The following is a 22,428-nucleotide window of genomic DNA, read 5'->3' on the forward strand; positions in this document are numbered from 1 at the left end:
GTGTAATGTACTCTGGAACAGAACAGTGGAGACTTGACTTGCAGTGTAATGAACTCTGGAACAGAACAGTGGAGACTTGACTTGCAGTGTAATGAACTCTGGAACAGAACAGCGGAGACTTGACTTGCAGTGTAATGAACTCTGGAACAGAACAGTGGACGTGGAGCCACAGGGAAACATGTCCCCCAGCCAGACAGGTGAGGTTGTGTTTGTCTGTGAGAACCAGTCATTTATTGGGTTAATTATTTTAAACTGAATTAATTAACAACTCTCTACCCAGCTGCCTTTTTCAGTCGGCTTTCATTTCAGATGGAAACGGACATTATGATGAAATCCTAAAAGAATATGACCCCAGTGAAAAGAAGGTCATATTTGGCTTGAAAACGGCATGTTGCTGCAGTCTATAGTATTTAATCTAACCAGGTGCTGCTGTGAAACCACTTTCACTGAGCCAGTAGACCCAATACCTCCTCCTGATTCTATAACCTTTACTGGGAACGCAGAAGGGGCTGGGAGTGAGTGTGTGTGTGTGTGTGTGTGTGTGTGTGTGTGTGTGTGTGAGGTCAGAGAGATGAAGGGGCTGGATATCTATGGATCATATATTGGTTCTCTAAACTTTTTTTGCGCATTGGTTCTCTAAACGACAGCGCTATAGCTATAATGACTGTCTCCGTGTGAAGCAGTGAAACACAGAGGACCACGCTGCTGCAGGTCTCTAACACAGAGGACCACGCTGCTGCAGGTCGTTAACACAGAGGACCACGCTGCTGCAGGTCGCTAACACAGAGGACCACGCTGCTGCAGGTCTCTAACACAGAGGACCACGCTGCTGCAGGTCTCTAACACAGAGGACCACGCTGCTGCAGGTCTCTAACACAGAGGACCACGCTGCTGCAGGTCGTTAACACAGAGGACCACGCTGCTGCAGGTCTCTAACACAGAGGACCACGCTGCTGCAGGTCTCTAACACAGAGGACCACGCTGCTGCAGGTCTCTAACACAGAGGACCACGCTGCTGCAGGTCTCTAACACAGAGGACCACGCTGCTGCAGGTCGTTAACACAGAGGACCACGCTGCTGCAGGTCTCTAACACAGAGGACCACGCTGCTGCAGGTCTCTAACACAGAGGACCAGGCTGCTGCAGGTCTCTAACACAGAGGACCACGCTGCTGCAGGTCTCTAACACAGAGGACCACGCTGCTGCAGGTCGTTAACACAGAGGACCACGCTGCTGCAGGTCTCTTTCACAGAGGACCAGGCTGCTGCAGGTCTCTAACACAGAGGACCACGCTGCTGCAGGTCTCTAACACAGAGGACCACGCTGCTGCAGGTCTCTAACACAGAGGACCACGCTGCTGCAGGTTTCTAACACAGAGGACCACGCTGCTGCAGGTCTCTAACACAGAGGACCACACTGCTGCAGGTCTAATACAGAGGACCACGCTGCTGCAGGTCGTTAACACAGAGGACCACGCTGCTGCAGGTCTCTAACACAGAGGACCACGCTGCTGCAGGTCTCTAACACAGAGGACCACGCTGCTGCAGGTCTCTAACACAGAGGACCACGCTGCTGCAGGTCTCTAACACAGAGGACCACGCTGCTGCAGGTCGTTAACACAGAGGACCACGCTGCTGCAGGTCGTTAACACAGAGGACCACGCTGCTGCAGGTCTCTAACACAGAGGACCACGCTGCTGCAGGTCTCTAACACAGAGGACCACGCTGCTGCAGGTCTCTAACACAGAGGACCACGCTGCTGCAGGTCCCTAACACAGAGGACCACGCTGCTGCAGGTCTCTAACACAGAGGACCAGGCTGCTGCAGGTCGTTAACATAGAGGACCACGCTGCTGCAGGTCCCTAACACAGAGGACCACGCTGCTGCAGGTCGTTAACACAGAGGACCACGCTGCTGCAGGTCTCTAACCCAGAGGACCAGGCTGCTGCAGGTCTCTAACACAGAGGACCAGGCTGCTGCAGGTCTCTAACCCAGAGGAACAAAACGGGTCTCAAGGGAATCCACTTTCAGCCAATGAGCAGTCATTTTGGACGGCAACATTCTACCAGTGTAATACATACATTTCACATACGCTAATCGCTAAAAAGTTATCCTTTGGTTGTGTTTATGAAGGTCTTGGGTAACAGAATAGGAAAAATATATATTTTAAAGAATAGAGTAGCATTTAATTCATGGTTAGCTGGAGCGTTGGGCCAGTAACCGAAAGGTTACAAGTCCTCTTCAAACTGGTTAGAAAACACATCGTTGTGGTATTTAGAAGAGAGGATTATTTTTTTGTCTCCGTGATGAACAAGGAATCAGAGAAACACATTGTTCTGTATCACAGTGTCCAAGGCCAGTGGACTTCAACACACGAGAGAGAAACACATTACTGAATGTCTCTGGGACAAAGAACAGGCAGCTTTATGATAAACAACGGCGTCAACTAGATCCACAATGCAATGTGATTCCTCTCGTTATACCACAGTGGGCCCTACAGCTTGTTTATAGCACTGTGAGCTCATGAGGCTGTTGAGGACAGTAGAGAACGGCCCCACCAGTCCTCTCTGGGGCCAAACACACACACGTTTGTTTCACTATCCTTGTGGGGACCAAACAATTGATTCCCTTTTGAAAAATCATATTTCCCCTAACTCCTAACCCTAAACCCTAAACCCCTGAGTCTAAAATAGCCTTTGTCCTTGTGGGGACAAGGGAAATGTCCCCACTTGTCACAATTCCTCTTGTTCTTCTGGTCCCCACAAGGAAAGTACAAACCAAAACACTCGCTCTCTTCCTCCTGTTTCAGTGCAGTTCTGCTGTATGGAGTCATGGTTAGTGGTGAGGATGGACCCTCGTCTTCCTCCTAACAGCTCCCCTGGCTAGGAGTCCTCTGGGTACAGAAGGCCTGTCAGAGCTAGGGACGAAGAGGGGCGTAGAGGGACGTAGAGGGACGCAGAGGGGCGTAGAGGGATGCAGAGGGACGTAGACTCCTCTGGGTACAGAAGGCCTGTCAGAGCTAGGGACGTAGAGGGGCGTAGAGGGACGTAGAGGGACGCAGAGGGGACGCAGAGGGGACGTGAGAGGGGACGTAGAGGGAGGTAGAGTCCTCTGGGTACAGAAGGCCTCTCAGAGCTAGGGACGTAGAGGGATGCAGAGGGACGTAGAGGGACGCAGAGGGGCGTAGAGGAACGTAGAGGGACGTAGAGGGACGTAGAGTCCTCTGGGTACAGAAGGCCTGTCAGAGCTAGGGACGAAGAGGGATGCAGAGGGACGTAGAGGGACATAGAGGGGCGTAGAGGGATGCAGAGGGACGTAGAGGGACGCAGAGGGGCGTAGAGGGACGTAGAGGGACGTAGAGTCCTCTGGGTACAGAAGGCCTGTCAGAGCAAATATCAACAGTACTGCTGAAGCTGCAACAGCAGTCCAGCCTTGTCTGTACTAAAGCCTGTCTGTAATGGGTTTCTATTGATCACTACGAGATGGGACTGAACTGAGTGTGAGTGTGAGTGTGTGTGAGTGTGAGTGTGAGTGTGAGAGTGTGTGTGTGTGTGTGTGTGTGTGTGTGTGTGTGTGTGTGTGTGTGTGTGTGTGTGTGTGTGTGGTCTATTAAAACACTGATGCTGTTTTAAGGGTTCCATGCTGTAGAAATGAGGCCAATATCAGAGACAACAATCCAGTCAACAGCTCATCTTAACCCAGGAGAATCATTCCACAGTACTTAGAGAGTCCAAACACTCCCATTTAAATGTCTTACTGTAACGGCACAAATTAATCAGACAAGATGGTGTGTCCCAAACGGCTCTCTATTCCCGATATAGTGCACTACTTTGGACCTGGGCCCATAACGCACTATATAGGGAATAGGGTGCTGTTTGAGACGCTCCCTGAGAGGCTGCTGTGCTGAGAAGGCACTAAACAGTCCCTCAGGCCAAGCTCTGACATCTCAGAAAGGAAGAGCTATCCAATTATTACCAGACAGGAGAAGAGAGAGAGAGAAGAGAGAGGGAGAGAGAGGGAGGAGAGGGAGAGAGAGGGAAAGAGAGAGAAAGAGAGAGAGAGGGAAAGAGAGAGAGAGGAGAGGGAGAGAGAGGGAGGAGAGGGAGAGAGAGGGAAAGAGAGAGAAAGAGAGAGAGAGAGAGAGAGAGAGAAAGAGAGAGACGGACAAGAGAGAGAGGGAGGGAGGGAGAAGAGAGAAACAGAGGGAGGGAAAGAGGAAAACATAACAGCAGGGCTGGAGCATGAAGGAGAGGAGGAGAGGAGGAGGCCTCAGGTTGTAGACAGCGTTGGCCACAGCCTTCTGAGTTCTCGAACATGCAAATCATACAGGACTAACGGCAAAGCCCTGAAATCCTCTGCCAAGCTTCAAAGCTACGCATAGCTCTCTTTCACATCATGTGTGTGAAGGATGGCAGGAAGGGAGGGGCTCCTGTCCTTGTCAGGGGCCTCAGTCTCTCAGTCTAACCTCCACCCCCTGTCACACACACACACACACACACACACACGAGCAAACTCACACGCCCACACACACACACCCCGTTAGAGTCAGTCAGTCAGAGTATTGTAGACAGCGACCTGTCTAAGGACTCTCTCTAACCAGGAAATGGATGTAAAAAGGCTTCTGATGTGAAATTATTCATCCACTCATTTGAATAATTCAAATGACTTAAAAAGGACTCCATTTGTTTTTTGGCAGGCTTCAGTGCTATTTACCTCTAATCACATTTGAATAAATGCATATTTTTTTATTAATTTAAAAAAATCCCAGATAAATGAATAAAACTGTCTATTGGTGAACTGGGCCAATCAGAATTAGTCTTCACTTCTTATGCCTTTTTTACTCAAACCAAATAGCCAATCAAATTGAAGAGTGTATTTGTTCCATTTAGTGAGATGAGCCTAGGTACATTAGGAGGAGCAGGAATTCAGACCACAGATGATTCCTTATATGGGATGTTTTGGGGGAGATTTCTGTACTTATTCAAATGTAATTTGAGGTAAATAGCAGCACTGAAACCTGCCTAAAATACCAGCTCCGGAAATCAATCAAAGGTGCATAAAGACAGTACAGGGACAAAGTGGAATTGCATTTCAACGACACTGATGTGACGCGCATGTGGCAATGCCTACAGACCTGACAGAGAAAAGCATCTGCACAGCGAACACTGATGCCTTTCTATCAGACCAGCTAAACACTTTTAATGGTCACTTCGAGGTACTCACCACCAATCCTCCCACAACAGGACCCCCACTGCTGTAGAGGACAGTGAACACTCCATCTCTGAAAACATGCAAAGCAGCCGGTCCAGACGGTATACCGGGCCACGTCCTCACAGCACGCGCAGACCAGCTGTTCACGGATATATTCAACCTTATCCCAGTCCGTGGTCCCCACATGCTTCAATATGTCCAGCATTATCCCTGTACCCAAGCTAGCAAAGGCAACCTGGCTAAATGACTATCAATGTGTAGAACTTGTTTCAGTCATCAGGAAGTGCTTCGAGAGGCTGGTCAAGGACCACATCAGCTCCACCTTACCGGACACCCTGGACCCACTACAATGTGCATACCGACCCCAACAGAACCAGAGATGACACAATCACCATCGTCCTACACACTTCCCTATCCCATCTGGACAAGAATACCCCATCTGAGAGAATGCTGTTCATCAACTACAGGTTCAGAGTTCAACACCATAGTTCCCTCCAGGCAGGACAGGAAGCTCAACGCCCTGAGAGCAAACACCTTCCTCTGCCACTGGATCCTGGACTTCCTGACGGCAGAGGTGTAGAAGGATAGAGGGATGGTAGAGGTATAGAAGGATAGAGGGACGGTAGAGGTATAGAAGGATAGAGGGACGGTAGAGGTATAGAAGGATAGAGGGATGGTAGAGGTATAGAAGGATGGAGGGATGGTAGAGGTATAGAAGGATAGAGGGACGATAGAGGTATAGAAGGATAGAGGGACGTAGAGATATAGTGGATAGAGGGAGAGACAGGGTGATGGAGGGATAGACAGGGTGATGGAGGGATAGACAGGGTGATGAGGGATAGACAGGTGATGGAGGGAGAGACAGGGTGACGGAGGGAGAGACAGGGTGAAGGAGGGAGAGACAGGGTGATAGAGGGAGAGAAGGGTGATGGAGGGAGAGAGGGTGATGGAGGGTGTAGACAGGGTGACGGAGGGAGAGACAGGGTGATGGAGGGAGAGACAGGGTGATGGAGGGAGAGACAGGGTGATGGGGGAGAGACAGGGTGAGGAGGGAGAGACAGGGTGATGGAGGGAGAGACGGGGTGATGGAGGGAGAGACAGGGTGAAGGAGGGAGAGACAGGGTGAAGGAGGGAGAGACAGGGTGATGGAGGGAGAGACAGGGTGATAGAGGGAGAGAGGGTGACGGAGGGAGAGACAGGGTGATGGAGGGAGAGACAGGGTGAGGAGGGACAGACAGGGTGAGGAGGGAGAGACAGGGTGATAGAGGGAGAGACAGGGTGAAGGAGGGAGAGACAGGGTGATGGAGGGAGAGAGGGTGACGGAGGGAGAGACAGGGTGACGGAGGGAGAGACAGGGTGATGGAGGGAGAGACAGGGTGAAGGAGGGAGAGACAGGGTGATGGAGGGAGCGACAGGGTGATGGAGGGAGAGACAGGGTGATGGAGGGAGAGACAGGGTGATGAGGGAGCGACAGGGTGATGGAGGGAGAGACAGGGTGATGGAGGGAGAGACAGGGTGAGGAGGGACAGACAGGGTGATGGAGGGAGAGACAGGGTGATGGAGGGAGAGACAGGGTGACAGAGGGAGAGACAGGGTGATGGAGGGAGAGACAGGGTGATGGAGGGAGACTGGGTGATGGAGGGAGAGACAGGGTGATGGAGGGAGAGACAGGGTGATAGAGGGAGAGACAGGGTGATAGAGGGAGAGTCAGGGTGATGGAGGGAGAGACAGGGTGATGGAGGGAGAGACAGGGTGATGGAGGGAGAGACAGGGTGATGAGGGACAGACAGGGTGATGGAGGGAGCGACAGGGTGATGGAGGGAGAGACAGGGTGATGGAGGGAGAGACAGGGTGATGGAGGGAGCGACAGGGTGATGGAGGGAGAGACAGGGTGATGGAGGGAGAGACAGGGTGATGAGGAACAGAGACAGGGTGATGAGGAACAGAGATCAGTCTCTCTCCACAGAGCAGCTGTTTATCAATGTGAGGATGAACCTGTTTTCTCTACAGGTCAGATGGATAGAGCTCAGCTGTTATTGGGCTGCATCTCCCTGCTCTATGTACACACACACACACACACACACACCCTATGTACACACACACACACACACACACACACACACACACACACACACACACACACACACACACACACACACACACACACACACACACACACACACACACACACACACACACACACACACACACACACACACACACACACACACACACACACACACACACACACACACACACACACACATACACACACCCTATGTACACACACGGCCATTTTTGTAAATAAGCCACCAGCCACACAAACAGTTAAACAGTCCAACTCTGTGATAAACCCAAAATGAAGTGTTGCTTAACAGTCAACACGGATCCAATGTGACTGACTGATACTTGTGGCCAAACCAGAACTTCCTCTTTCTAATCAGTCGATGGTGTCCTTTATAAAAAACACACCAACGGCTTGTTCCCTTCTCGTTTCCGCAGCTCTCAACTGTTGATGAGTTCTGGGCTTCTCTTTTTCTGTAGCGCTCACGTCAACAACTTCTGCTGTCAGGCTCTTTCACACACGTTATCGAACACAGTGTCTGTTCTCAGGAACAAACAAACACGTTGTATTACAAGTGACATTAAATAACAGCGCTTTCCATATTTGGAGAAACTGTATTTTAAGGATATGTAGCTGGTATTTTAGTCAGTGGAACACTGACATTGTGTGGTCAAACTGATGTCCTTTATGTGTCATACATTTAACTGTGAATAACATAGACACTATGAGAGAAACTGGCACTCACAGTAGAGTACTCACATAGCAACAGCCTTCACACGCCGCAACAGTCTTCACACGCAGCAACAGCCTTCACACGTAGCAACAGCCTTCACAAGTAGCAACAGCCTTCACACGCCGCAACATCCTTCACACGCAGCAACAGCCTTCACACGTAGCAACAGCCTTCACAAGTAGCAACAGCCTTCACACGCCGCAACATCCTTCACACGCAGCAACAGCCTTCACACGCAGCAACAGCCTTCACACGTAGCAACAGCCTTCACACGTAGCAACAGCCTTCACACGCAGCAACAGCCTTCACACGCAGCAACAGCCTTCACACGCAGCAACAGCCTTCACACGCAGCAACAGCCTTCACACGCAGCAACAGCCTTCACACGCAGCAACAGCCTTCACACGTAGCAACAGCCTTCACACGTAGCAACAGCCTTCACAGCAGCAACAGCCTTCACACGTAGCAACAGCCTTCACACGTAGCAACAGCCTTCACACGCAGCAACAGCCTTCACACGCAGCAACAGCCTTCACACGCAGCAACAGCCTTCACACGTAGCAACAGCCTTCACACGTAGCAACAGCCTTCACACGTAGCAACAGCCTTCACACGTAGCAAGAGCCTTCACACGCAGCAACAGCCTTCACACGTAGCAACAGCCTTCACACGTAGCAACAGCCTTCACACGTAGCAAGAGCCTTCACACGTAGCAACAGTCTTCACACGCAGCAACAGACTTCACACGTAGCAACAGTCTTCACACATAGCAACAGTCTTCACACGCAGCAACAGCCTTCACACGCAGCAACAGCCTTCCCACGCAGCAACAGCCTTCACACGCAGCAACAGCCTTCACACGCAGCAACAGCCTTCGCATAGCAACAGCCTTCACACGTAGCAACAGCCTTCACACGTAGCAACAGCCTTCACACGCAGCAACAGCCTTCACACGCAGCAACAGCCTTCACACGCAGCAACAGCCTTCACACGCAGCAACAGCCTTCACACGCAGCAACAGCCTTCACACGCAGCAACAGCCTTCACACGCAGCAACAGCCTTCACACGCAGCAACAGCCTTCACACATAGCAACAGCCTTCACACGCAGCAACAGCCTTCACACGCAGCAACAGTCTTCACACATAGCAACAGCCTTCACACGTAGCAACAGCCTTCACATAGCAACAGCCTTCACACATAGCAACAGCCTTCACACATAGCAACAGCCTTCACACATAGCAACAGCCTTCACACATAGCAACAGCCTTCACAGAAGAAGAATCAAGCTGACCCAGCCTATCCACTAAGGTCTGTAGGTCAGCTGTACTTTCTATGAAGTGTAAACTTGCCCTGGGCTGTGCTGGAGCGAGGAGAAACTGGTTCCCAGTAAGACATCTGTTTCCCTGGCTGCTATAGGCAGCATCTCAAACTGCAGCCAATTCCCTATATAGTGCACTACATTTGACCAGAGCCCGGTAGAAGAAGCAATGCACTATAAAGGGAATAGGGTCCCATTTGGGGACGTGTCCATCCTCTCCGTCCAATAAAAACACCACCGTGTGTTCAGATGACCCCTGCATGACCCCTGCATGACCCCTGCATGACAAACTAAACCGCTGCACTACAAGACGACTCAATAAAACATCATATTCCTGTTGAGGATTTAACTCCACTCTGCACTAAGACGACTGGTAAGACCAGAGATGAGACAACAACCAGCAGTTTAAGAGCTTAAAAATCACATATGAATTCATCTTTATCGTGGACTCGGATGTCAAAAGACCTCAGGGAGACGGTCTAGCTTTTTCCATTTAATACCAGCGACGTCAAAGCCTGGCGGCATGTGATAAGAACAAGTATTAGACTGCACTGTAATACTGAGCTGTACCTGAAGTAAAAACACAGTACTTTAACTGTAAACACACATGTTAATACACACAGTGAACTGATAGGCCCCTCCCATCCCTGGTAACTGCCTGGCGCAACGATTGGCTGGTTAACCTGATTGGTTGGGTGTGATTCCAGAACTGTCCAATCTCTGCTCTGTGACTGACAGGCCGTGCTGCTGACAGACTCCACACAGAGAGACAGTTAATTACTAATGCTTTAGGGGACCCGTGTCCGTCTGTCTGTCCGTCCGTCCGTCCGTCTGTCTGTCTGCCCTTCTGTCCGTCTGTCCGTCTGTCTACCTAAATAGAAACATGATGAGACATGTCTGTCTACGTGGAGGCATGATGAAATCAGCTGTCCAATCAAGACGGATTAACAGACGGTCGCCGGGGAGCATTAAAAAGGGACCTGTCATTTCATTGGCTCTGAGCTGGGCTTGTTGATGAAAGAAATGTGTGCCAGTTACTAGAAATCAAAACGCCACAGTGAGGAAGTCTGTCTGCCGTCAGTTAGTCCAAGACATGATGAATGATCTGTCTCCACGTATCTCCTTGGTCTTGTTGAATGTGGGTTGAAACATAACAGTGGTGGTGTTGGACCTGCTATCGTCACCTTGGAAGGTCTGGAGAAAAATACATGTGGAAAACTCTATAGATGTTGGGTGAAGAAGACTATCTGACTTTAGCTAGTAGTGGTGTGTTGATCATTAGACATGATCACGTTCTGGCTAGATCTCCTGGTGCTATCTCCTACAACCCACTAGATCTCCTGGTGCTATCTCCTACAACCCACTAGATCCCCTGGTGCTATCTCCTACAACCCACTAGATCCCCCTGGTGCTATCTCCAACAACCCACTAGATCCCCCTGGCGCTATCTCCAACAACCCACTAGATCCCCTGGTGCTATCTCCAACAACCCACTAGATCCCCCTGGTGCTATCTCCAACAACCCACTAGATCCCCTGGCGCTATCTCCAACAACCCACTAGATCCCCCTGGCGCTATCTCCAACAACCCACTAGATCCCCTGGTGCTATCTCCAACAACCCACTAGATCTCCTGGTGCTATCTCCAACAACCCACTAGATCCCCTGGTGCTATCTCCAACAACCCACTAGATCCCCTGGTGCTATCTCCAACAACCCACTAGATCCCCCTGGCGCTATCTCCAACAACCCACTAGATCCCCTGGCGCTATCTCCAACAACCCACTAGATCCCCCTGGCGCTATCTCCAACAACCCACTAGATCCCCTGGTGCTATCTCCCACAACCCACTCGATCCCCCTGGTGCTATCTCCAACAACCCACTAGATCCCCCTGGTGCTATCTCCAACAACCCACTAGATCCCCTGGCGCTATCTCCAACAACCCACTAGATCCCCTGGCGCTATCTCCAACAACCCACTAATCCCCTGGCGCTATCTCCAACAACCCACTAGATCCCCTGGCGCTATCTCCAACAACCCACTAGATCCCCTGGTGCTATCTCCAACAACCCACTAGATCCCCTGGTGCTATCTCCTACAACCCACTAGATCCCCTGGTGCTATCTCCTACAACCCACTAGATCTCCTGGTGCTATCTCCTACAAAGAGTTGGCAGTTACTAAAAGTAAAAGAAGGTCGTTAAAGAAGTCAGTGTGCCTGGAGCAGCAGTGTGCCTGGAGCAGCAGAGTGCCTGGAGCAGCAGTGTGTAGTCGGATGTAGACTCACCTTGGAAGGACTGTCTGGCTCTCTCCACTAGTTCCTCTACAGGGTAGCTGGCCAGGTCTCCTCTGGCATGCTTGGTTTTACAGTACGTACACGCATTCAGACATCTGGAGAGGGAGAGAGAAGAGGAGGTCGGGCCTCAGTTAGACTACCTATATCTCATTTCAACAGACTAGTGAAGTTTAACAGTAGAACCCGCCAGGACCTGAGGAATACAAGCAGCAGCCAACCTTTTTGAAGGTGGCCATTTTAAAGAGATCTGGAGGTGTTGTGAACAACAAGCCTCAACAGCAGGGAGTTTGTGTGATCAGGTGTATGACCGACCAACACCCCTCTCCCAGACAATCATATGGTTCATTACATTATTCTGAGACCAAATAGCCTCTTAACTGAACGGTATAATATAGAGAAGAACATATCTGAAAAGGGAACCAGGTTTAATACAGAGAGAGAACTGAATCTTTGGACTGGTGTAGTTGGTTGTCCCCCCCTCATCATCAAGGGTTCTTTTGATGTGAGTACTGAGCTGGACAACTGCTTTCCTTTCAGACATGATCAATTGTTCTGCTTCTCCGTGCGTCTGTCTCCTTCTGCTTGTTATATTTGCTGTGAAGTGAAGCTGAGAGGAGAGAAGCACAGTAAAGGAAGGCAGGTTTCCATTCCTTAGTGTGACTGGCTGGCTGGCTGGCTGGCTGGCTGGCTGGCTGGCTGACTGGCTGGCTGAATTCCTCTGTGGCTGACTGGCTGGCTGGCTGACTGGGCTGGCTGGCTGAATTCCTCTGTGGCTGACTGGCTGGCTGGCTGACTGGGCTGGCTGGCTGAATTCCTCTGTGGCTGACTGGCTGGCTGGCTGACTGGGCTGGCTGGCTGAATTCCTCTGTGGCTGACTGGCTGGCTGGCTGACTGGGCTGGCTGGCTGAATTCCTCTGTGGCTGACTGGCTGGCTGGCTGACTGGGCTGGCTGGCTGAATTCCTCTGTGGCTGACTGGCTGGCTGGCTGACTGGGCTGGCTGGCTGAATTCCTCTGTGGCTGACTGGCTGGCTGGCTGACTGGGCTGGCTGGCTGAATTCCTCTGTGGCTGGCTGACTAGCTGACTGCTTAGCTGAGACGCTTAGGGCTTCTTTGAGTTGTCAGCTTTCCTGTTCCCCTGATGAGCTGTGTGTCCGGCTGAGTTCAGACAGCTATGCCAAACTACAGCTCACACACACACATCCAAGAGCAGGCAGCAGGCAGTGCCAAAACTTTGACATGCAGGTATCACGGCTGTTTCCAAGTTCTGGAAGAATGAAAGAGAGGAGAGGGAGACAACGGCTGTATCATCATTACCTGTTCTCCACACAGACCTCCCTCCCTCCCCACCTCCCTCCCTGCCTCCCCACCTCCCTCCCCCGCCTCCCTCCCTGCCTCCCTGCTTCCCTCCCCCACCTCCCCACCTCCCTCCCTGCCTCCCTCCCTCCCTGCCTCCCTCCCTCCCTCCCTCCCTGCCTCCCCCCTCCCTCCCTCCCTCCCTCCCTCCCTTAACCACTAAGACACCGTGTAGTACAAAGCCTGTGCTGCTGGTTGTAGTGGTGTCTGGCCTTGACAAGCTGCTGGTTGTAGTGGCGTCTGGCCTTGACAAGCTGCTGGTTGTAGTGGTGTCTGGCCTTGACAAGCTGCTGGTTGTAGTGGTGTCTGGCCTTGACAAGCTGCTGGTTGTAGTGGTGTCTGGCCTTGACAAGCTGCTGGTTGTAGTGGCGTCTGGCCTTGACAAGCTGCTGGTTGTAGTGGTGTCTGGCCTTGACAAGCTGCTGGTTGTAGTGGTGTCTGGCCTTGACAAGCTGCTGGTTGTAGTGGTGTCTGGCCTTGACAAGCTGCTGGTTGTAGTGGCGTCTGGCCTTGACAAGCTGCTGGTTGTAGTGGCGTCTGGCCTTGACAAGCTGCTGGTTGTAGTGGCGTCTGGCCTTGACAAGCTGCTGGTTGTAGTGGCGTCTGGCCTTGACAAGCTGCTGGTTGTAGTGGCGTCTGGCCTTGACAAGCTGCTGGTTGTAGTGGCGTCTGGCCTTGACAAGCTGCTGGTTGTAGTGGCGTCTGGCCTTGACAAGCTGCTGGTTGTAGTGGCGTCTGGCCTTGACAAGCTGCTGGTTGTAGTGGCGTCTGGCCTTGACAAGCTGCTGGTTGTAGTGGCGTCTGGCCTTGACAAGCTGCTGGTTGTAGTGGCGTCTGGCCTTGACAAGCTGCTGGTTGTAGTGGCGTCTGGCCTTGACAAGCTGCTGGTTGTAGTGGTGTCTGGCCTTGACAAGCTGCTGGTTGTAGTGGTGTCTGGCCTTGACAAGCTGCTGGTTGTAGTGGTGTCTGGCCTTGACAAGCTGGCTGGTAAAGGAATGTTCTATATTTTTCTTTACAGACACATTCTGAAGACTTTGTAAGCAAGATTTTTGAGACCATGCTCAAACATCCATGAAAACAAAGCAGTTTGATTTCTATATGGTTTATATTAGGCCTCGTTTTGGGAGGGATAAAGACTAGGTTGACTCCAAGACAAACAGTCTAAACCCCGTCAGTTAAGAAGACTAGGATGGAGTAAACAGGGTCTGGGAACATGACCAGGACAAACAGTCTAAACCCCGTCAGTTAAGAAGACTAGGATGGAGTAAACAGGGTCTGGGAACATGACCAGGACAAACAGTCTAAACCCCGTCAGTTAAGAAGACTAGGATGGAGTAAACAGGGTCTGGGAACATGCTCCAGGACAAACCCTGTCAGTTAAGAAGACTAGGATGGAGTAAACAGGGTCTGAGAACATGACCAGGACAAACAGTCTAAACCCCGTCAGTTAAGAAGACTAGGATGGAGTAAACAGGGTCTGGGAACATGACCAGGACAAACAGTCTAAACCCCGTCAGTTAAGAAGACTAGGATGGAGTAAACAGGGTCTGGGAACATGACCAGGACAAACAGTCTAAACCCCGTCAGTTAAGAAGACTAGGATGGAGTAAACAGGGTCTGGGAACATGACCAGGACAAACAGTCTAAACCCCGTCAGTTAAGAAGACTAGGATGGAGTAAACAGGGTCTGGGAACATGACCAGGACAAACAGTCTAAACCCCGTCAGTTAAGAAGACTAGGATGGAGTAAACAGGGTCTGGGAACATGACCAGGACAAACAGTCTAAACCCCGTCAGTTAAGAAGACTAGGATGGAGTAAACAGGGTCTGGGAACATGCTCCAGGACAAACCCTGTCAGTTAAGAAGACTAGGATGGAGTAAACAGGGTCTGAGAACATGACCAGGACAAACAGTCTAAACCCCGTCAGTTAAGAAGACTAGGATGGAGTAAACAGGGTCTGGGAACATGCTCCAGGACAAACAGTCTAAACCCCGTCAGTTAAGAAGACTAGGATGGAGTAAACAGGGTCTGGGAACATGACCAGGACAAACAGTCTAAACCCCGTCAGTTAAGAAGACTAGGATGGAGTAAACAGGGTCTGGGAACATGACCAGGACAAACAGTCTAAACCCCGTCAGTTAAGAAGACTAGGATGGAGTAAACAGTGTCTGGGAACATGACCAGGACAAACAGTCTAAACCCCGTCAGTTAAGAAGACTAGGATGGAGTAAACAGGGTCTGGGAACATGCTCCAGGACAAACAGTCTAAACCCCGTCAGTTAAGAAGACTAGGATGGAGTAAACAGGGTCTGGGAACATGCTCCAGGACAAACAGTCTAAACCCCGTCAGTTAAGAAGACTAGGATGGAGTAAACAGGGTCTGGGAACATGACCAGGACAAACAGTCTAAACCCCGTCAGTTAAGAAGACTAGGATGGAGTAAACAGGGTCTGGGAACATGACCAGGACAAACAGTCTAAACCCCCGTCAGTTAAGAAGACTAGGATGGAGTAAACAGGGTCTGGGAACATGACCAGGACAAACAGTCTAAACCCCGTCAGTTAAGAAGACTAGGATGGAGTAAACAGGGTCTGGGAACATGCTCCAGGACAAACCCTGTCAGTTAAGAAGACTAGGATGGAGTAAACAGGGTCTGAGAACATGACCAGGACAAACAGTCTAAACCCCGTCAGTTAAGAAGACTAGGATGGAGTAAACAGGGTCTGGGAACATGACCAGGACAAACAGTCTAAACCCCGTCAGTTAAGAAGACTAGGATGGAGTAAACAGGGTCTGGGAACATGACCAGGACAAACAGTCTAAACCCCGTCAGTTAAGAAGACTAGGATGGAGTAAACAGGGTCTGGGAACATGACCAGGACAAACAGTCTAAACCCCGTCAGTTAAGAAGACTAGGATGGAGTAAACAGGGTCTGGGAACATGACCAGGACAAACAGTCTAAACCCCGTCAGTTAAGAAGACTAGGATGGAGTAAACAGGGTCTGGGAACATGACCAGGACAAACAGTCTAAACCCCGTCAGTTAAGAAGACTAGGATGGAGTAAACAGGGTCTGGGAACATGCTCCAGGACAAACCCTGTCAGTTAAGAAGACTAGGATGGAGTAAACAGGGTCTGAGAACATGACCAGGACAAACAGTCTAAACCCCGTCAGTTAAGAAGACTAGGATGGAGTAAACAGGGTCTGGGAACATGCTCCAGGACAAACAGTCTAAACCCCGTCAGTTAAGAAGACTAGGATGGAGTAAACAGGGTCTGGGAACATGACCAGGACAAACAGTCTAAACCCCGTCAGTTAAGAAGACTAGGATGGAGTAAACAGGGTCTGGGAACATGACCAGGACAAACAGTCTAAACCCCGTCAGTTAAGAAGACTAGGATGGAGTAAACAGTGTCTGGGAACATGACCAGGACAAACAGTCTAAACCCCGTCAGTTAAGAAGACTAGGATGGAGTAAACAGGGTCTGGGAACATGCTCCAGGACAAACAGTCTAAACCCCGTCAGTTAAGAAGACTAGGATGGAGTAAACAGGGTCTGGGAACATGCTCCAGGACAAACAGTCTAAACCCCGTCAGTTAAGAAGACTAGGATGGAGTAAACAGGGTCTGGGAACATGACCAGGACAAACAGTCTAAACCCCGTCAGTTAAGAAGACTAGGATGGAGTAAACAGGGTCTGGGAACATGACCAGGACAAACAGTCTAAACCCCGTCAGTTAAGAAGACTAGGATGGAGTAAACAGGGTCTGGGAACATGATCAGGACAAACAGTCTAAACCCCGTCAGTTAAGAAGACTAGGATGGAGTAAACAGGGTCTGGGAACATGCTCCAGGACAAACCCTGTCAGTTAAGAAGACTAGGATGGAGTAAACAGGGTCTGAGAACATGACCAGGACAAACAGTCTAAACCCCGTCAGTTAAGAAGACTAGGATGGAGTAAACAGGGTCTGGGAACATGCCCAGGACAAACAGTCTAAACCCCCGTCAGTTAAGAAGACTAGGATGGAGTAAACAGGGTCTGGGAACATGACCAGGACAAACAGTCTAAACCACGTCAGTTAAGAAGACTAGGATGGAGTAAACAGTGTCTGGGAACATGACCAGGACAAACAGTCTAAACCCCGTCAGTTAAGAAGACTAGGATGGAGTAAACAGTGTCTGGGAACATGCTCCAGGACAAACAGTTTAAACCCCGTCAGTTAAGAAGACTAGGATGGAGTAAACAGGGTCTGGGAACATGCTCCAGGACAAACAGTCTAAACCCCGTCAGTTAAGAAGACTAGGATGGAGTAAACAGGGTCTGGGAACATGCCCAGGACAAACAGTCTAAACCCCGTCAGTTAAGAAGACTAGGATGGAGTAAACAGGGTCTGGGAACATGACCAGGACAAACAGTCTAAACCCCGTCAGTTAAGAAGACTAGGATGGAGTAAACAGGGTCTGGGAACATGACCAGGACAAACAGTCTAAACCCCGTCAGTTAAGAAGACTAGGATGGAGTAAACAGGGTCTGGGAACATGCTCCAGGACAAACAGTCTAAACCCCGTCAGTTAAGAAGACTAGGATGGAGTAAACAGGGTCTGGGAACATGACCAGGACAAACAGTCTAAACCCCGTCAGTTAAGAAGACTAGGATGGAGTAAACAGGGTCTGGGAACATGACCAGGACAAACAGTCTAAACCCCGTCAGTTAAGAAGACTAGGATGGAGTAAACAGGGTCTGGGAACATGACCAGGACAAACAGTCTAAACCCCGTCAGTTAAGAAGACTAGGATGGAGTAAACAGGGTCTGGGAACATGACCAGGACAAACAGTCTAAACCCCGTCAGTTAAGAAGACTAGGATGGAGTAAACAGGGTCTGGGAACATGACCAGGACAAACAGTCTAAACCCCGTCAGTTAAGAAGACTAGGATGGAGTAAACAGGGTCTGGGAACATGACCAGGACAAACAGTCTAAACCCCGTCAGTTAAGAAGACTAGGATGGAGTAAACAGGGTCTGGGAACATGCTCCAGGACAAACAGTCTAAACCCCGTCAGTTAAGAAGACTAGGATGGAGTAAACAGGGTCTGGGAACATGACCAGGACAAACAGTCTAAACCCCGTCAGTTAAGAAGACTAGGATGGAGTAAACAGGGTCTGGGAACATGCCCAGGACAAACAGTCTAAACCCCGTCAGTTAAGAAGACTAGGATGGAGTAAACAGTGTCTGGGAACATGACCAGGACAAACAGTCTAAACCCCGTCAGTTAAGAAGACTAGGATGGAGTAAACAGGGTCTGGGAACATGCTCCAGGACAAACAGTCTAAACCCCGTCAGTTAAGAAGACTAGGATGGAGTAAACAGTGTCTGGGAACATGATCCAGGACAAACAGTCTAAACCCCGTCAGTTAAGAAGACTAGGATGGAGTAAACAGGGTCTGGGAACATGACCAGGACAAACAGTCTAAACCCCGTCAGTTAAGAAGACTAGGATGGAGTAAACAGGGTCTGGGAACATGACCAGGACAAACAGTCTAAACCCCGTCAGTTAAGAAGACTAGGATGGAGTAAACAGGGTCTGGGAACATGACCAGGACAAACAGTCTAAACCCCGTCAGTTAAGAAGACTAGGATGGAGTAAACAGGGTCTGGGAACATGACCAGGACAAACCCTGTCAGTTAAGAAGACTAGGATGGAGTAAACAGGGTCTGGGAACATGACCAGGACAAACAGTCTAAACCCCGTCAGTTAAGAAGACTAGGATGGAGTAAACAGGGTCTGGGAACATGACCAGGACAAACAGTCTAAACCCCGTCAGTTAAGAAGACTAGGATGGAGTAAACAGGGTCTGGGAACATGACCAGGACAAACAGTCTAAACCCCGTCAGTTAAGAAGACTAGGATGGAGTAAACAGGGTCTGGGAACATGCTCCAGGACAAACTCTAAACCCCGTCAGTTAAGAAGACTAGGATGGAGTAAACAGGGTCTGGGAACATGACCAGGACAAACAGTCTAAACCCCGTCAGTTAAGAAGACTAGGATGGAGTAAACAGGGTCTGGGAACATGCTCCAGGACAAACAGTCTAAACCCCGTCAGTTAAGAAGACTAGGATGGAGTAAACAGGGTCTGGTAACATGCTCCAGGACAAACAGTCTAAACCCCGTCAGTTAAGAAGACTAGGATGGAGTAAACAGGGTCTGGGAACATGCTCCAGGACAAACAGTCTAAACCCCGTCAGTTAAGAAGACTAGGATGGAGTAAACAGGGTCTGGGAACATGACCAGGACAAACAGTCTAAACCCCGTCAGTTAAGAAGACTAGGATGGAGTAAACAGGGTCTGGGAACATGACCAGGACAAACAGTCTAAACCCCGTCAGTTAAGAAGACTAGGATGGAGTAAACAGGGTCTGGGAACATGACCAGGACAAACAGTCTAAACCCCGTCAGTTAAGAAGACTAGGATGGAGTAAACAGGGTCTGGGAACATGATCCAGGACAAACTCTAAACCCTGTCAGTTAAGAAGACTAGGATGGAGTAAACAGGGTCTGAGAACATGACCAGGACAAACAGTCTAAACCCCGTCAGTTAAGAAGACTAGGATGGAGTAAACAGGGTCTGGGAACATGCTCCAGGACAAACAGTCTAAACCCCGTCAGTTAAGAAGACTAGGATGGAGTAAACAGGGTCTGGGAACATGACCAGGACAAACAGTCTAAACCCCGTCAGTTAAGAAGACTAGGATGGAGTAAACAGGGTCTGGGAACATGACCAGGACAAACAGTCTAAACCACGTCAGTTAAGAAGACTAGGATGGAGTAAACAGTGTCTGGGAACATGACCAGGACAAACAGTCTAAACCCCGTCAGTTAAGAAGACTAGGATGGAGTAAACAGGGTCTGGGAACATGCTCCAGGACAAACAGTCTAAACCCCGTCAGTTAAGAAGACTAGGATGGAGTAAACAGGGTCTGGGAACATGCTCCAGGACAAACAGTCTAAACCCCGTCAGTTAAGAAGACTAGGATGGAGTAAACAGGGTCTGGGAACATGACCAGGACAAACAGTCTAAACCCCGTCAGTTAAGAAGACTAGGATGGAGTAAACAGGGTCTGGGAACATGACCAGGACAAACAGTCTAAACCCCGTCAGTTAAGAAGACTAGGATGGAGTAAACAGGGTCTGGGAACATGACCAGGACAAACAGTCTAAACCCCGTCAGTTAAGAAGACTAGGATGGAGTAAACAGGGTCTGGGAACATGACCAGGACAAACAGTCTAAACCCCGTCAGTTAAGAAGACTAGGATGGAGTAAACAGGGTCTGGGAACATGACCAGGACAAACAGTCTAAACCCCGTCAGTTAAGAAGACTAGGATGGAGTAAACAGGGTCTGGGAACATGACCAGGACAAACAGTCTAAACCCCGTCAGTTAAGAAGACTAGGATGGAGTAAACAGGGTCTGGGAACATGACCAGGACAAACAGTCTAAACCCCGTCAGTTAAGAAGACTAGGATGGAGTAAACAGGGTCTGGGAACATGACCAGGACAAACAGTCTAAACCCCGTCAGTTAAGAAGACTAGGATGGAGTAAACAGGGTCTGGGAACATGACCAGGACAAACAGTCTAAACCCCGTCAGTTAAGAAGACTAGGATGGAGTAAACAGGGTCTGGGAACATGCTCCAGGACAAACCCTGTCAGTTAAGAAGACTAGGATGGAGTAAACAGGGTCTGAGAACATGACCAGGACAAACAGTCTAAACCCCGTCAGTTAAGAAGACTAGGATGGAGTAAACAGGGTCTGGGAACATGCTCCAGGACAAACAGTCTAAACCCCGTCAGTTAAGAAGACTAGGATGGAGTAAACAGGGTCTGGGAACATGACCAGGACAAACAGTCTAAACCCCGTCAGTTAAGAAGACTAGGATGGAGTAAACAGGGTCTGGGAACATGACCAGGACAAACAGTCTAAACCCCGTCAGTTAAGAAGACTAGGATGGAGTAAACAGTGTCTGGGAACATGACCAGGACAAACAGTCTAAACCCCCGTCAGTTAAGAAGACTAGGATGGAGTAAACAGGGTCTGGGAACATGCTCCAGGACAAACAGTCTAAACCCCGTCAGTTAAGAAGACTAGGATGGAGTAAACAGGGTCTGGGAACATGCTCCAGGACAAACAGTCTAAACCCCGTCAGTTAAGAAGACTAGGATGGAGTAAACAGGGTCTGGGAACATGACCAGGACAAACAGTCTAAACCCCGTCAGTTAAGAAGACTAGGATGGAGTAAACAGGGTCTGGGAACATGACCAGGACAAACAGTCTAAACCCCGTCAGTTAAGAAGACTAGGATGGAGTAAACAGGGTCTGGGAACATGACCAGGACAAACAGTCTAAACCCCGTCAGTTAAGAAGACTAGGATGGAGTAAACAGGGTCTGGGAACATGACCAGGACAAACAGTCTAAACCCCGTCAGTTAAGAAGACTAGGATGGAGTAAACAGGGTCTGGGAACATGACCAGGACAAACAGTCTAAACCCCGTCAGTTAAGAAGACTAGGATGGAGTAAACAGGGTCTGGGAACATGACCAGGACAAACAGTCTAAACCCCGTCAGTTAAGAAGACTAGGATGGAGTAAACAGGGTCTGGGAACATGCTCCAGGACAAACCCTGTCAGTTAAGAAGACTAGGATGGAGTAAACAGGGTCTGAGAACATGACCAGGACAAACAGTCTAAACCCCCGTCAGTTAAGAAGACTAGGATGGAGTAAACAGGGTCTGGGAACATGCTCCAGGACAAACAGTCTAAACCCCGTCAGTTAAGAAGACTAGGATGGAGTAAACAGGGTCTGGGAACATGACCAGGACAAACAGTCTAAACCCCGTCAGTTAAGAAGACTAGGATGGAGTAAACAGGGTCTGGGAACATGACCAGGACAAACAGTCTAAACCCCGTCAGTTAAGAAGACTAGGATGGAGTAAACAGGGTCTGGGAACATGACCAGGACAAACAGTCTAAACCCCGTCAGTTAAGAAGACTAGGATGGAGTAAACAGGGTCTGGGAACATGACCAGGACAAACAGTCTAAACCCCGTCAGTTAAGAAGACTAGGATGGAGTAAACAGGGTCTGGGAACATGACCAGGACAAACAGTCTAAACCCCGTCAGTTAAGAAGACTAGGATGGAGTAAACAGGGTCTGGGAACATGACCAGGACAAACAGTCTAAACCCCGTCAGTTAAGAAGACTAGGATGGAGTAAACAGGGTCTGGGAACATGCTCCAGGACAAACCCTGTCAGTTAAGAAGACTAGGATGGAGTAAACAGGGTCTGAGAACATGACCAGGACAAACAGTCTAAACCCCGTCAGTTAAGAAGACTAGGATGGAGTAAACAGGGTCTGGGAACATGCTCCAGGACAAACAGTCTAAACCC

At 49.8% G+C, this 22,428-nt stretch overlaps 1 protein-coding gene across 1 annotated transcript in view; it reads right to left on the reverse strand.

Moving 5' to 3' along the window:
• The window catches only part of LOC106597444 (threonylcarbamoyladenosine tRNA methylthiotransferase-like), a 797,175-nt gene that overhangs the window by 482,704 nt on the left and 292,043 nt on the right, over positions 1-22,428 (reverse strand). The window contains 1 exon segment of the mRNA XM_045696608.1: positions 11,615-11,718. Coding sequence (XP_045552564.1) covers positions 11,615-11,718 — 104 coding nt within the window.

The sequence above is a fragment of the Salmo salar genome, chromosome ssa02, assembly GCF_905237065.1.
Source record: "Salmo salar chromosome ssa02, Ssal_v3.1, whole genome shotgun sequence".
NCBI classification, from domain to species: Eukaryota; Metazoa; Chordata; class Actinopteri; order Salmoniformes; family Salmonidae; genus Salmo; species Salmo salar.